Source organism: Phaethon lepturus, unplaced genomic scaffold (assembly GCF_000687285.1).
Source record: "Phaethon lepturus isolate BGI_N335 unplaced genomic scaffold, ASM68728v1 scaffold15265, whole genome shotgun sequence".
Classification (NCBI taxonomy): domain Eukaryota; kingdom Metazoa; phylum Chordata; class Aves; order Phaethontiformes; family Phaethontidae; genus Phaethon; species Phaethon lepturus.
The window spans coordinates 1-15,735 of record NW_010541319.1 but is presented as its reverse complement, the minus strand read 5'-3'; the positions used below and the strand labels follow the sequence as shown (position 1 = coordinate 15,735).

General features: G+C 49.3%; 1 protein-coding gene across 1 annotated transcript; it reads right to left on the bottom strand.

Moving 5' to 3' along the window:
* Positions 1–1,034: 1,034 nt before the first annotated feature.
* AFAP1L2 (actin filament associated protein 1-like 2) lies at positions 1,035–14,250 on the bottom strand. Its single transcript, XM_010287695.1, has 15 exons — positions 14,172–14,250; positions 11,502–11,707; positions 10,747–10,926; positions 10,081–10,170; positions 9,219–9,303; positions 7,867–7,971; positions 7,150–7,361; positions 5,318–5,463; positions 4,592–4,703; positions 3,675–3,914; positions 3,408–3,585; positions 3,025–3,186; positions 2,601–2,782; positions 1,903–2,031; positions 1,035–1,554 (listed from the first exon to the last, which is right to left on the bottom strand). Exons 1-15 carry the CDS (start codon positions 14,173–14,175, stop codon positions 1,528–1,530), a joined length of 2,058 nt encoding a protein of 685 aa, XP_010285997.1. The 5' UTR covers positions 14,176–14,250; the 3' UTR covers positions 1,035–1,527.
* Between the last annotated feature and the right edge of the window lie 1,485 nt (positions 14,251–15,735).

Below are 15,735 nucleotides of genomic sequence, written 5' to 3'. Positions count from 1 at the left end.
CAGCCCAGGTACCCGTGGTGCTTTGGCTTTGCAAGGTTGGAAAGCAGCTGCAGCCCCCACACAGTCAACCCTGTTCCTGAGCCTGGGCTCCAGGGCTGAAGGACCATGAGAGGAGATGGGCAGAGGTGTCTCCAGGCCATCAGACATGACAGCAGGTTACAGAGAGGAGCGGGTGCATGGATTTCTGACAGCCCCCTACCTCCATTCAAATCTCAATGTCTGTCTCCAAGTTTAGCAGTCCCAGATGTCCAACATCTTTCATTAGAAAGCTTGGCTAGGGCAGAGAGGGGTGGGCTTTGTGGGCCATACTGCCAGGGCACAGGGGCACTATATTAAGTTTAATAATTTGGAAATAAGGGTGACAGCACCCAGACAGGCAGCAGCTCACCAGAGACACAGTGGTGCAGTCTTGCATGCCAGGACTGGAGAAAAGCTCTGCCCATGTGGAGGGGACCCTTTTGCACTGGGCTGTCTTCAGCAGGTTGTACAGCTGTGGGGTTGGCTGGGCCTGCCATGGCCCTGCAGGGACCAGAGAGCATCAGCAAAGTGGTGCTCACAGCTGGGGCAGGAGCATGGGGAGCATGAGGGAATTCCTCCCCTCCCCTTGGAAAGGGCAAGCCCTGAAGGGTGCATTGGGATCCAGCTTCCCCATCCAACAGATGAGCAGGCCTGGGCCTTCCATAAATTATTAACAAACATTCAAATATAATTTTTGTTGTGTGTTTTTTTTTTTTTTCCCCCCAGAACAAAATCCTTGGGTGAAGCAGATCAAGATCTTAAAAGAAAATTAACTGAATCTGCTTGGCAGATCTTGTTTGCCCAGACCTCTTGGTGGTACCAATCTGTAACACAGCTTACAGCACAAGAAGGTGAGCAGGGATCTTTCTCACTATTCTGGCAAATCTGCAGCAGGCTGGCAGGAGTAAGCACATGCTGGGATGCGTCCAGCTACCAATTAAAAATCTCCTGGACAAGCTGCTGTGTGCTTCTCATTCATGTCTCAAGCATTGCTCAGCCCTTGACTGAAGGCTGGATGAAATGCATCTGAGTGATGACTGGCAGCAAGACAGGTGAGACTTCAGTTAACTGCAGTTTGCCACAACAGGTTCAAAACCACTGGGTTATAAAGAATAGTGGAGGCCCTTGCTGAACCCACTACTGTCACTAATATAGAAACCTTAATAACTCATTAATAAACCTTCAGAGTAGAAATACACAAAACACCCCTATGTACAGTAACATTCTTGTTTACATCAACTGGGTTAGGAATTTGATGCAAGGATTGCCACTGGTTGTTATTGTTTTAGCTATGTGATTGGGACTTGTCTGGAAAGAGCAAGATCATTTGGGATAATTCGTATTGGCAGCTGTTGATTCCATTGCTGCGTCTGAGCAGTTGGCGCAACGTGGAGGAGGCGCTTGGTGTGCGGTTGTGTTGCACACCCAACTTCCACCTACAGATGATTGAATCCCCTTAGCCATGCATGGGCAATTCCAGTCTTTAGTCCATCTCCGGAAAACATGGTTCTAACTAGCTCCCTTCTTCTCCCATTCCTGCCAAGGAATAAAGGAAATTAGTCAAAAGGCAAATCTGGCAAGCCACAGTAGCTGTAATGTGCACAGGATCAACCCGTTTTGGCTTAGGGTGGGTCGTGGATGTCTCTCTGTTACAAGCAGTACACATATTTATTTATTTAAATTGCAGCTAGGGCAAGCCCAGGTGAAAATACTGGGGGAAAACCAAGCTGGCCTGCTCGGAGTGGTGCTCGGTCAGGGGTGCTTCCCAGATACGAGACTCCCCCCACAACCTTGTCCCACCACAGCCAGGTGGCTCCACTACCAAGAGGGAAAAACTGTGGCTGTCCCAGATGAATTTTTCTCCTGTACCAATTGGCATGTTACCTTAGCTTTCTGTAGGACTGTTCCCTTCCCTGTCACCATGACGGATAAAGGCCGGTTTTTTAAAGCCGTTGCTGAGTTAACTGGTGAGTTCTCTGCACTATTTGCTGGACTGGCACTTTTTGCCTGAATCTGCAAAAAAAAAATAGAAATGGTGATGACTTCAGACTACTGAGAGACATTGCTGCCTTTCTCCACCATCTTCTAGTCACAGTCACATCCCACTTGCAGAGGCACATTTTTTTTAGTGTTATGCCAATTTTGAAACACCACTAGGCTGTGTGTGTGTTGGTGTCTTTGGGTGTTGAGGACTCAAGCAGAGGTACAGTGACCATCTCTGTTTCATGGGAACCAAACTCCCAAGAAGGAATTTAGATGCCTGAACCTCCCCTCAAAAAACATCCCTTGGCTCAGCTGAGCACAAAAGGAGCTGGCTTCAAACCTGCTCGGCCCTGGAGGGTGTTGCTCAAGGTCCCACAGGGAAATACAGCTGCTCTCCTGAGGCCCAACCCCCTTTCACCTCCACAGCTGCTGTTACCTCATGATATTTTTATTATGTTACTATTTTATGTATATTATCTAAGCATTGTGATAATTACTATGTATAAAACATAAATACAATATATGTTTATATAAGATTACATATTATAATAATATTACTATTATATTATTAAGCAGGCTGAGATAGTGCAACTCTGTACCCGGGGGGCTGCGTTCTCCAGGTGTGTGGTGTCCACCGCGGTACCCAGCGTCACGGGGCCGGACTCTGCCTTCTTCAGGTTCTCCTTCACCTCCACCAGGCTCAGCTCCAGGTCCACCCTCCGGCTCTCCTTCCTTTTGCACTCTTCTTCTATCTCCTTCAGCCTCTGCTCCAGGCTCTTGTCTGTGAAGGGAGGGGGAACTTGGGGAGCTTGGACCAGGGCCTGTCCTGTACCTTTTCCTTCTATTTTGCCCCAAGAGGGACTTTGACAGAGCAAGCTCTTGCTCTAGTGCAATACAGGCTCCATGGTTTGGCTCAAAGTGCCAGGTCTCCCCTTGTCCCTTCTGGTCCCAGGTGGGCCAGGTTCATTGCCCTGTGGTCCCACCTTGGCTCATTTCCACGCATCACCCCTTGCCCTGCTGTACCTGTGCTGCCTGCGAGCATTTCCTTCAGCTCCCGCCTCTCCTTGCGCAGCTGGGTGAGCTGAGCCCGGATTTCGTCCTTCTCCTTTTCCAGCCGCTCCTTCTCCTCTGTGAACCGCTTCACCTCTGCCTCGGTCCTGTTCTTGCCCAGCTTGGTTTCCACTGCTGCCACTGGAAACACAACCCACCAAAACAAGCTCAGCCAGGGAAAAAGCAGGAGGGAAAACCTTTTCGGGTGCTTGGAAACAAAATGAACGAGGGTCTGGAAAGACACCAACCAAGAGACTCACCAGCCCCTTGGGTACTGCAAATAGCAGTGGCAAGCTGAACCACAGGGCAAAACTTGTACCTAGAGCACCCGCTGGCCGCCTGTGCAGCCTGCTTACCTGGCAGTGGCATCTTGGGCCGGTGTGTGGGTGCTAGCTGGGGACTGCCTGCTGTCATCGTGCCTGCCGGCAGCTCCAGGGCCATCTGGGGGAAGGCGATGTTCTGCTGCTGCGTCTGGATTTTGATGGCAGGCATCTGTGGGGGTGCCTCATCAGGCTCCGGTTTCTCTGAGTGTTTCTGGGGAGAGGAAATGAAATGGGATGATGTGGTGGAGGGAACTGGCTCGCTGGTTAAGCCTGGCCCTGCACCACAGTTCAGGACAGTACCTGCTCTGAGGTCTCCTCCACCTTACTACAGAGCTCGGCTTCCTTAGCCAGGAGGGCTGTCTCAGCTGTGCTCTCTGCTGCAGCCTTGTTGGCAGCCCTTTCTAAAGACGGTGAGCCGAGGGGTGAAGGTTGGCATGACTTCTTGCCGGCACAGTGTAGGAAGGACTTCACCGGAGTAAGATCCAGGTACACTCTGTCTTGGTCTCCCTCCAATTTGCTCTCACTCTTGGGTATTTCTTCCTGCAAAAGGAGAATGTTCCCCTGAAGAGGGACCATCTGCTGCAGCCAGAAGTAAGGAACTATCTCACTGCAGCACAGAGGCATCTTACGCAATCTGGAGTATTTTCCATAAACCTTAAGGGAACAAGACCCCCATTTTCATAAGTCATTCCATACAGGGCTTTTTGATGTAGTGAAGAAGAGGCCCCTCCTGCTCTCCTTCAATAGGTCTTTCCAGTGATAGCAGCAGTCCCATGCAGGGGTCTCACAGTTGTACATCTAGCAACCCCTGCCAGATTCTTTGCCTTTCCCAGGATCACAGTCACAGCCCCAGCCTGGCCCATCTTTCTTGTCTTCACACACAGGTCTTGCTCTCACAGGCATCGAAAAGAATTTTGATAGACTGGGCTCCAAGCAACCCCCTATCGATCACCAAATAATCCATGCTGTTTGCTAATGGAAGTTGCAGGGTTTCATCCCAGCTGCTTGAGAAACCCTACAGCACCTCACTGGAAATCTCTCTCCCATTCCTTAGCAACTCCTCTCCAGCATTTGCTTCTGCCCCATTGCAAAAGCCTGGATTTCCCCAGGGGCTGGGAATCCCCTTCACTGCTAGAGGTTCCCCCTGGCCAGAGGATTGCCTGTGGTCTCTGCAGCACTCGCTGCAGCAGGGCTGCCTGTGGCACTGAGCATCTTACCGCAGGCAGGTCTGGCAGATCCACGTCGTCATACAGCTCCTCCTGCTGCATCCTGCCCTTTGGCAGGTTGTCGATATAGGCGTTGGGCTCGGAGTACTTCCTCTGCATTAAGCTGTGAACAGGCAGCAGGACATCCCATCAGAAAGGATCGGTCTCACTGCATGACTGCACTGTGCTCAATTTTGGGGCATCTGAACACAGTGGTCCTGGGGCCAGGGCAGGGCCAGATGGCCGGACGCAGGAGATGAGAAGGTAGAGCCATGCAGCAACGTGATCACTGCTTCCATTGTCCATTAAGCAGCACCCACCAGAGAGGGGCTGCATTTCCCTGCGGCCCTTTCCTTTCTCGCCCAGCCCTTGGGCACGGCACCGCAGCAGCACAACCGCCCTGCCCAGTGGCATGGCAGCTCTGTGAGCAGCACGGTTCGGTGCCTGCGGCCCCACACCCCCAGCCAAGCCCACCCCCCCAACCTGCCACTGCGAAGGCCACCTGGGCACATGCCCCTAGCCCCATGGCAGCTGTGGCTCAGGTTAGACATGTCACGGTGGGACAACAGCAGCTACTCTTCTGTCCCACACTGCACTTCAAAGAAAGCGATCAGCAGCCAGGAGTGAATATACCACCTAACCCTGTGCCAGCCAACCTCTCGCAAGTGGAGAGACCCCACCACTCCAGCTTGCTTCCCCTCCACCAGTCCCTGCAGCCCCACGTTACCGCTGACGTACAAGAAGGAGTTCTTCGCAGCGCTGACAATGCAGGAAACCCGGTCAGCATCCACGTAATCGTAGGTAAATTCCTCCGGGTCTGTTTTCGAACCTGACTCCGACAAGAGGAGGCCCAGCCAGTGGCCCATTTCCTCCGAGGACTTCGCCTACGAGATGATTGGACAGTACAGGTTGCAACAGCAGCTTCTCTGCACTCCCAAGGCTAATGCTGTCGTTAAAGCCTTGGGTACGAAACTATGCTGGCAGTCCTCTGGGCTTGCAAGGGGAGAGATGAAGGGCCAGGTATTTATATTAAACTGGAGACCACATTAAAAGAAGAAAGAAGTACTGCTTTGTGTATGGACTGATTGATTCACAAATTTGGAAGATAGAAGACGGCAGCTCTGTGCTTAACTGCTTTCTAACATTTCTACTCGGTCTGCATTTTCCTTTCAATGATGATCAACTCGGCTGCCTACAAGAATAAGAGCAGTCTCCGTGGCTGGACATGCTGGTGCGGGTTTTGTTTTGCACCAGCAGAGCGCAGCAATGGGATTGCCAAACACCGACATGCAAGGAGACCCGAGCACACCAGGGAGCCTGTGAGTTCCTTACGCCAGAGCCCAAACCCCTTCCGGGGCTGTTTGCACACAGGAGAAGGGAAGAGGAGAGTTTAAAGAGGGATCAGGGAAGAACTTCAAGGAGAGTCCCTCAGTTTAACATGGTCAATACCAAATTCTCAGCTGCAGTTAACAATCTGACATTTTGCAAAATTAAGAGTTAAATACGGTGCCTCAAAGTCAGCTCTAGTAAGTGGCCACATGCACTCCCCAGTAGTGGGGGTTTTCTGCCTGAAGCAAAAAGTGGGCCCATGCAGACATCTTTACATCTTCTGCTTTGATTTGAGGAGTTAGAGCAGTAAGCACAGTAAGGGCAAGTGAATCCCAAACTGGAAAGTATATTTTAAGCTTCCAATCTGTTTTATTTAGCAGAGACTTCAGTCCCTGGGAAGCCAGCCAGCCAGTCTGTACATTGAGTCTGACATCCCAACAAAATACAGATTCTTAAATTTACAAAATGTAAATTTTCCCAGCACCTCCTCTTCACATCTGTAATTCAGCAAAATTTCTTAAGACACAGACATACCCTGAATCAGAAGCTAAACAAAAACACCTTCCAACTTCATGGCAGGCACTCAAAGTCAGTTGTTTAGCTATAAATATTCCACCCACTGGAAAAATACAGGAAATTGCTCACATTGTCCACCTCCTACTATAATCATGCTGTCGTCAGAGAGAACTAAGATTAGAGATAAACAGTCCTGGATGCAGGCAAAGGAAAGTAACAGATGGAGATGAATTCACTTGCACTTTCAGGGGCAGATCTGTGATTGGTTTACTTGGGATGCATGACCCATGGCTTTGGGACTCTCCATTTTCAGAAGACGAAGTTCTCTATTCCTCTTAACCACAGACTTAAATCCCTAAAGTGGCATTCCTCTCACCTAACATTAACCATCTGAAAAGCATCCCATATAACTTAATCATCCAAGCTTACACTATAGTCAGTGGAGAGAGATGGGCACCTCCAGAGGACCCTTCATCCCATCCTAAGATGAGTGCCCAAGATGAAGGCTAAATGGTCCTCTCGAGGCACTAGCATCAGACAGAGCCTGGATTACCAGCTAGGTGACACTTTCTAGGTGACCACAGGCAGATGAACTGAGGTCCCATGCTTCAGGCTCTGTTTGCTGGACTGAGGGTTCCTTTGAAGGACCTCACCGGCATTTAGGCCTGCTAAGACACCCAAGCTGATGACTTAAAGCAGAGCTTGCTTGCAGATATACACCCTACCTCCAGAATAACTCGTTCTTCCCCATTGTGCAGGATGCGGAAGGAGTAGAGATGATCAGGGCTTGGCTCTGGGATAACTTCACAACCTGCCAAACTCAGGGGTTGCTGAGCCAGTTTGCTTCGGTTCTTGTCCTGGTAGAAATGGAGGTGGCCATCTTTTATCTGACACCAGCGGGACTTCCACTGGCTGTTCACTAACACATTGAGGTAACCTGCAAGCAAGCACAGGTTTCTTAGGCATATTTCCCACTCCACAAGGAGAAGGAATCCAAACTCACTTTTGTGCATGGGGATGTCTGATGATTAAGTTCTGAGATCACAACACAAAGCCACAGGTAACGACAAAGAGCAAAAGCACAAAAACAAGCTGTCCTGTCTGTATGAAACAGGGTGGAAAAGGGTAAAAATGTGTTTGAAGTGAGACCCTTGAAATTCAGGTTAGGCTTGGAGCAGCAAGTTGGCTGCAGACGGTTGGACAAAGCTGGTCCCAGATGGTGAATACCAGCTGGCCCACAACCTTCTCCCTGCTGACTCCCACACCCTGGGCTGACGCCCAGAAAGAGCAGCACAGATGCCCTCTGCGTGCATGGCTGGCATTACCTGCCCTTCCTCTTGGGTCATGTTTGAGAAGGATGATGCCTGGTGCTCATCCTGCCCTGCACACAGAGATCCAGCCCTGAAAAGAGTCCCTGCAGAGGGTCTCATGCTCCCACTTACTGGAAGTCTCCAGGGATCTCTCTGGGCTATCCAGGGAGCTGGATTTTTTCCTCCCGAGGTTCATCAGGTTGCTCAGTTTCAGGCCAGTTGTGCCCTTCTTCTTAACTACCAGAAAAGAAAAATAAAAAGACGTATCTGTGGCTTTCTCAACTCATAGCCAGATGCACAGCCCACTGTCCCAGCCAGGTGTCCTGCCCCAAAGCGACCTCCACTGCCATCCTGCACCCAACAGTGCTGCGGCACACACATCCCTTGCAGAGGGCAAACTGCAACTCAGGGACAGGCTGTAATAGTCCAAAGCCCAGGGAGATGATGGGCACGCAGCACAAATAATCTCAGTTAAGAGATGTGCCCAAAACTTAACCCATATTGCTTTATACTTGGGTTAGTGCTGACCAAACGCCAGTTGCTGCTGGAGCTGTGGGAAGGCTGTTTGCACAGGTCTTGTTGTGCAGTTGCAAACTGCCCTTCACTTTCTTACACTACAAAAATTTAATTAAAAGTCATTACCTATAAATATTTATGGCCTTCAAGTCTTTTCCTTTCTAAAAGAGGGACCCAGAGTGGAGAGGGGGAAAGCTTATGCCCAAAGAAGCTCTTCAGCATTTTCCCCCCAAGCATATCAGTCAGTGCATGAATATATGGCTGTGTAACCATCAGGGAATCCTGATAAGAAATCAAGTTGGATGTTTTTAGTCCAGATTTTCATTTTCTCTAGCATAACAAAATTATGAAGTCCTAATGTAGAGGCATTGAGGAGCTGAGCTCCATCTGTTGTGTGACTCCAGTGAGTCCTCAGCATGGATTTCTCTTTCTCCCCAATATGTAGATGGGTCCCACCACTCTTCTAACAGAGCATCTCCTCTTACAATGTACTTACCTGACCCATCTTATAGATGGAGAATGGAGCTTAAAGCCCCAAGTTGGATGCCCTAGTGTGAAGGTATAACTCTCCCACTTGGAGACAGCTCAGCATTTCACAAAGGTACTCCAACTTCTCTGCAGAGATCTCTGAGGAAAGTCACTTTGGTTGGATTTATGCCATTTCAAACTGTCCCAAAGTGACTTGCCCAGCGTCATGCAGGATTGGTGTGCTATGGCAGGTATCACACCCAAGTTTCTCAAGCCCTAGCCTAACTCTGTAACTGCTGAGAAACCCCAATATTCACCCATCACTTTATTATGGAGAAAAAAGCAATGAAATTAAATTCACCAGCAGTGAATTCACACACAGCTTTCACCCTGCATCAGGTCAGTTTGGGGTGGCAGTGGCAGGAGATGTTACAGAAACCCTTGCTCACATGCTGGGTCAATGGCCTGGTTTCCCCCTCATCCCCAGGATGAAGTTTTACCATCTTTTATCTCAGCTGTCTCTGGGTGGCCATCCGTGCTGCTCCCGCTCTCGGAGGCTGCTGAGTACCTCTCGGGCACCTCCACCTGTCAACAAGCACCAGACACCAGCTCCACAGATGCATGTGATCTGTTCCTCCTGCCAGCACCTGCCACAAGTGCCTGCCCCTCCACCCTCCTAAATGACAAGGTCCATAGAAGATGCTTTCACCCAGATATCCCCTGCCCACCCACTCATGCTGTGCCCTCCCTGTTGTTTCTGAGCCTGGCATGGGCAGATCCAGCACACAAACCGCCCTGGCTGGGCTTGCCTCTGAGGTGACATGGTGGCAGCACTGGTGCCACCATATGGCCTCCTGCCCTGCAGCCTGGCTGGTGGTCCCCATAGAGGAGCACAGGCAGAGGAACTGGTCAGGTGCCCAAACACATCCATTTTGTGTGTCCATCAGCGACTTAGGAAGGTTTATTTCTCCTGCCACTGTTTTGGAACAAGCTGACCCCTGGGGAGTGTCACCTAAACCTAGACTAAAGATTGGCCCAAACCCTGGCATCCAAGGGTCTATGTCCCTTCCAAAGCTCTTGGTGAGCACAACTGCCGTGTTGGATGAGATAGTGTTGCTGCCTTGTACGGAGGAAAGACCAATGCTGTGTGAGTTTTGGGGAAAAGATGTGGCAACAAAATTAAGATTGCAAAGGAAAAGTAAGATTGTTCCAATAAATGCTTCTTTTCAGCAGAAGAGGGATCTGGTTACATTCACATCACTCTTTGCTCAGATAAAATTACTGCACCTACAACTATTATTTATTAAAGGAACAAGGTGGAAAAGCCCAAGTGTTAGTGCTCTCTGTAAAGACAAGGTGTACCTTTGTGTAACTGAGACGCTGTGAATCTGGGATGTACTGGTTGCCTTCACTGCCTCCTTCACATAGCAGACCACTGGTCTCCTGGATTACCTATGCAGACGGGAAGCCATACCCTGTGAGAGTGCTGCAGTAACAGGATCAATACTTCTCCCCCACCCAGGACAGGCAAAACCACAGCAGCCCAGGAGACCTATGGTTTTATGCTCCCTGCGATCCCAAGGACTTTCGTGGTGTTGCAGCAGGCAGCCAGCAGAAACTGTTGGATCCAAGTCAGCTGGGGAGAGGCTGCCAGCAAAGGCAGCCCCAGCACCTCACAGCCCCGCTGCCACCCCGGGCTCTGCAAATGTTCATCCTGCTGCTGCCATCTCAGGGAAAGGGCCACATCTCCCCCTGTCCTCAGCCAATTCATGCTGGGCACCCACCCGAGGCATCCCTCCTGCAGCAGCAGCTAAGCTGGGAGGTCCCTCCATGGCCTCTCACATGCAGAAGGCAGCAGAGGGCTGCAGGAAAAAGCTATCCTGGGACATGAATATAAAATGGTGTATTTGTATATGGGCTTGCAGCAGAGCATGGAAGGACAGGACTGACATAAGACACGGTCTCCCGGCAAAGCCAGCATAGAAACATGGGAGCACCAGTGGGGCAAGCCCTGAAGGTGCCACTGACCCTGAGCCACTGCTCTGCCTGGTCTTTACTCTGCAGCCCCAGCACGATGACATCGGCATTCATGGGGATGATCTTCAGCTTGTGCTCTTTCTTCCTCACTTGCTTTTCCTTGTGAATCACAGTGCAACCCAGCAGATTCACATCGAGCTGAGGGCTGTGATCTTTGGAGCTCTTGTAGCACTGGGGAAGGAAGATGGGAGGGCAGGTAAGAAGCTGAGATGGAGCCTTCCCTCTTGCTCACTGGCATGAACTCAACCCTAGAAGTAGCTCAGTGCAACCACACACATTAAGTACACTGAACACAAGAAGGTCCTATAGGTCCTACAAGGCCGCAATATCTACACAGACTACACACAGGACACCTCCATATGTATAGAGATACACATACATATATGTACATGCATATATAGTCTGAAATACCTCTCACAGACACTGCTAGAGGGTCGAGTATATGGTTAGCCAGTGGGATAAGCATCCCTTCTGCTTAAGCACCTCAAAAAGTTTCCCCAAAAAACATCTCTATGCATTTTGGGAGTTTGGGTTTTTGGCCACAGATGTGCCCTCGTGCTCCCCTCAGCAGCCCCATGCCCAAATGGAATGAGATCCCCAAATCCCTGGGACATGGTTTTTGAAGCATTGCTTCTAGAGGTACTTTGGTTTTACCAGCTAGTTAATGTAGCCTGAGGTGCCACTTCCCTCCCCAGCTCATGAAAATACGCAGAGAGTTTTAAGCAGAGAGTGGAGCATCTACCCACCAGCAACCTGGTATCCTTGATAACACACAGCTGTTTTGCCCACTGTCCCAGCCACTTCTTTCTCCACAGGAATGCACAGATGCGAGCATCCTTCATCAGCTCAATGGTGGCCTCTGTGGATGGCCACTGATGGGTTGCTGACTTGCCTTTGCTGCTCTCTTCTTCATCATAAGATTCATAGGAGCTACTAATGGCTTCACCATCTTCTACAACAAAAGCAAAGCTCTATTAGTGAATACATTTCTAGGACAACTCTGAGCCTATTGCTTGCTTTGGCCATGCTCAAACATGCAAAAGCTTCCAGTGTAGGGACATGTCTTTTGAGGTTCTCCTACAAGAGGATAATCAATAGGAAAATAACCCCCATAGATAATTTCCATAGATAATTTTTTCTCTGTAGCCCAATATTAATCTCATTGCAATGTTTTGTGCCCAATAGTCTCAGAAAACACTCAAAAGACACTTCTCAGTTGACCACGAATTCCAGAACATCTCCTTAGACATTTTCTGATGTTTGCTGCTGTTTTTCTCCCCGAAGATGCTTTTTCTACTTTCCATTTCAAGCCACTCACAATTTTTAAGGCAACAGCAAGCTACAATCAGCCCTTGTCCTTTGAATGTCAGAAGTAAAAATGGTATTTGTGAGGCCATGCAGCAAGCAATGATCTATGGTATTGGAGATGTCATTCCACTTTCCCTCTCTGGGCTAACAGGTCTCTGGCTCTACTCAGTATCTAAGAGACAGCAAGGGGCTTTGAAGTAATACATTGTCGCAGCAGCAAAAATTAGTCATAAGTGGCAGCTGTAAATAACAGTAATCACATTTTTCATGTTCAGTCTTAAATAGATCGCTACTTTATTAGGATGAGTTTGGATTTTCAATAGCCAGTTTTCATGTATTGTAGGTTATCGGCCTTTTCAGCTGATAAGAACAGCTGGCCATTGGTACCAGATTCATCAGAAACTGTGAAAATGTTCCCACTGACTTCAAGGGAATTTGCAATGCTCTGCTGGTGTTTACAGTATGGCTCTTATTCACAAGGTAAGCTCACGTAGCCAGAGGGCAAGATTTGGGCAGCATCTGTGTAGCATCTTGTCCCACCAAACAGCACAGAGGAATATCGTTAAGTTTCTCTCACCAGAATTTCATCTAATTTTGACCCTCATCAAATCTTAATATCCACATAAAAGTAACATTATTGGATTGGTACAAAATAAAAAAAGCAGCCAGGAAAACAGAGGGGGGAAAAAAAAGCATTAGGAGCTTCACTGAAGAACATTGGTTAAGTTGGGTTTATTTGTTCTTAAAATAAAAGGAACTGAGATGCAGTAACAAAGCTGCACAGGTACAGCCTTACCCCCACAGTCTCCTCTGGTGAAATCTCACACTATAAAATCCCTCAAGTGATCAAAGCTGCACCAATTAAACAGGCTTACTAAAAAGCAAATACTCCCTTTCAAAGTCTCTGAACGGTGCTGACAGCATACTGCTGGCTCACCATCTCCATACCCTCAAAATAACAGACAGTTCATGTTTTATGGGAAAAATGACCCTACAATGCATTATCAATATATTTGCAGACTTTGTCCACAGGCACCTGGGCAGAAATTCAGATGGACCAAAAACGACAAGGGTCCTTGTCCCTTGAAATACCAAGAAGCTGAACCTCTGCACTGCTGGGGTCCTTCCTTACGCAGCAGCAGCAAGCATGCCTAAGGGAACTCCATCTTCTAAATCTCCCTCCTTATCAACATGAGGTTATCGCTACCTGCCCCTCTTGTTTTTGGGTGTCTCTGGTGCCCCTCACCTAAGTGTTAGGCCTCAAGCTGACACATTTCTTCCATGCTTTTAGCGGGAGCCCTGGCCGCTCTTTTGTGCATCAACCGCAGCCACAAGTGCCTCATGAGATGAAGTCTTCCCTACTTGAAGAGCTACAGCTGTTGCTGGCCGGGTGACACTGCTACAGCCTCACAGTGGAAAGGCATTTTCCAGGCTGCGTAGCTGGCAAACGGGGACAAACCTTGCTTGGGTGACTTGAGACAACACTGTCATGACGTCTAGGGCTCACTTGATCCCAAGTCATACCGCTCAAGTACTTCAGTACAAGGTCTCCATTTCCACGTACTGGCGGTTTCAGCTAAGAGCACAGTTTTATCCTCTCATTGAGGTGACATCAATGGCAGCCATGTTCTGGGATGTCCTTATCTAGATCCACCCCTGCTTTCCTGTTTGTCTGCCCATGACCTCCCAGGGAGCTAAATCAATACTGTGATGCAGGAAGCTCCAACCACCTTGTATGCCAAATCTCCCTCTGCCCAAGTACAGCACCTTCAACATTCGCTGAAGGGCTACTTGTCAATACAGCCAGCGTTACCACATATCGGCTCCACATCAGTGGCCAGAACCAGCAGAATAAAGGCCAGGGAAGCTCTCTTCATTGTCATCTTGAGCATGGGGAAAGGCACAAAACATGCTGCCTTGCGTATATCCAGCACGAGCAGAGAGAAGGGAGAGGTGGTTACCCTCCATGCATGTAATGGGCAATGCCAGGGGGAGGCACCTGATCATCTTGCTAAAACTGAGTTGGTTTTGTGGTGTGAGTGGTTTTTTTTTTTTGTTTTGTTAAAGAAAGGGAGGGGGGCACTTCAGGTTTGGAAAGCATGCCATACCCATCGTTATTGTGGCATAAATAACGCCCTCAGTAACCTGCAACCCTGGCCTGGGTCCAGCCGCAGCAAGCCTACCAAAAAGACCTGCACAGTCAAAAGCAAAGAGAAAGGAGACAAAGAGAAAAAGCCAGAGATAAGCAAACGCAGACAAGGGTGTCAGTCCGGCCCAGCCCCATGTTGCCCCTGCAGCCGGTGAGGCTGCCCTGTCCCCACTGCCACAGAGGAGCACATTGTATGGCGAGACTTCAAACACAGACAACGTTTTCAACCCACCCCCTGGAACAAGGCGATTTCTTTTTTAAAACAAAATCATCATAATTGTAATTAAAATCAGCCAGGGCAGATGAGCTGTTTCAGCCAGAACAATTACTGCAGTCACGTCGCCCCTTTCGTTTTCACTCCATTTCTTATCGCGCCCTTCAATTATGCAAACGCAGACGAGGACGAGGATGGTAATGGTTTAACACATTTCAGGCCAGGAGCAAAGAGAAGCAGCAGCATTTGTTGGAGCTGTAAAATGAAAGGCAGAGGTGTCCCCAAAAGAGAGGTGGGAATCCTGCTGATGAAAGAAGAACCCCGAGAGCCAGCAGTCTTGCCTGCCCGCTTAATTTTAATTAATTCACCCACGGTTTGTTAGAGTGCCTCACAGTCCCACCTATGACGCTGCATGAATCCTCTATCTCCTCAGCCCATCTGGAGGCTTGCTTTGATGTCCTTTCTTGGCAGTGCACTCGCTATTTTTAGTGATGTTCCTATTTTTGTTTGATTTCACTACACCCATTTGTTTGGAGACGCATGGGTGTCTTCCAAGGCTCACGCTGTAATTCTGGCAGAAACACCACCAGCAGCTCCCTGGACCTCTGGCTCCTTCCCTGCCCAGCTTGTGGGGAGAGGGGGCTGAGCACAGAGGGCCTGGGAGGTTACTGGGGTCAGGCTTTAGCATCTTTGGCCAGGGCAAACCCACGCATGTCCAGACCAGCCTTTAGCAACACAAGTCACACCAAGGTCTCAAGACAGTTGCTAGCAATGAGCACAGGACCATAGAACCATAGAATAGTTTGGGTTGGAAGGGACCTTTAAAGGTCATCTAGCCCAACCTCCCTGCAATGAGCAGGGACATCTTCAACTAGGTCAGGTTGCTCAGAGCCCCGTCCAACCTGCCCTGAAATGTTTCCAGGGATTGGACATCTACGACCTCTCTGAGCAACCTGTGCCAGGGTTTCACCACTCTCAGTGGGAAAAATTTCTTCCATGTATCTGGTCTGTATCTCCCCTCTTTTACTTTAAAACCACTACCCCTTGTCCTATCGCTACAGGCCCTGCTAAAAAGTCTGTCCCCACCTTTCTTTAAGCCCCCTTTAAGCTCTGGAAGGCTGCGACAGGACAGGTACAGGGTACTCTTGCCACCTGATAGGCGAGGGGAGGAAAAAGGGATGAGGGGCCCAGTTTTGTACTCATTGAAGCAACGGGCAGGACCGAGACCTGCAGGTTTGCCCACGTGCCATGGGATTTGATGCCTGATCTCTCGAGGCAAACCGGGGCACCAGGGCACCAGCAGCTCCCC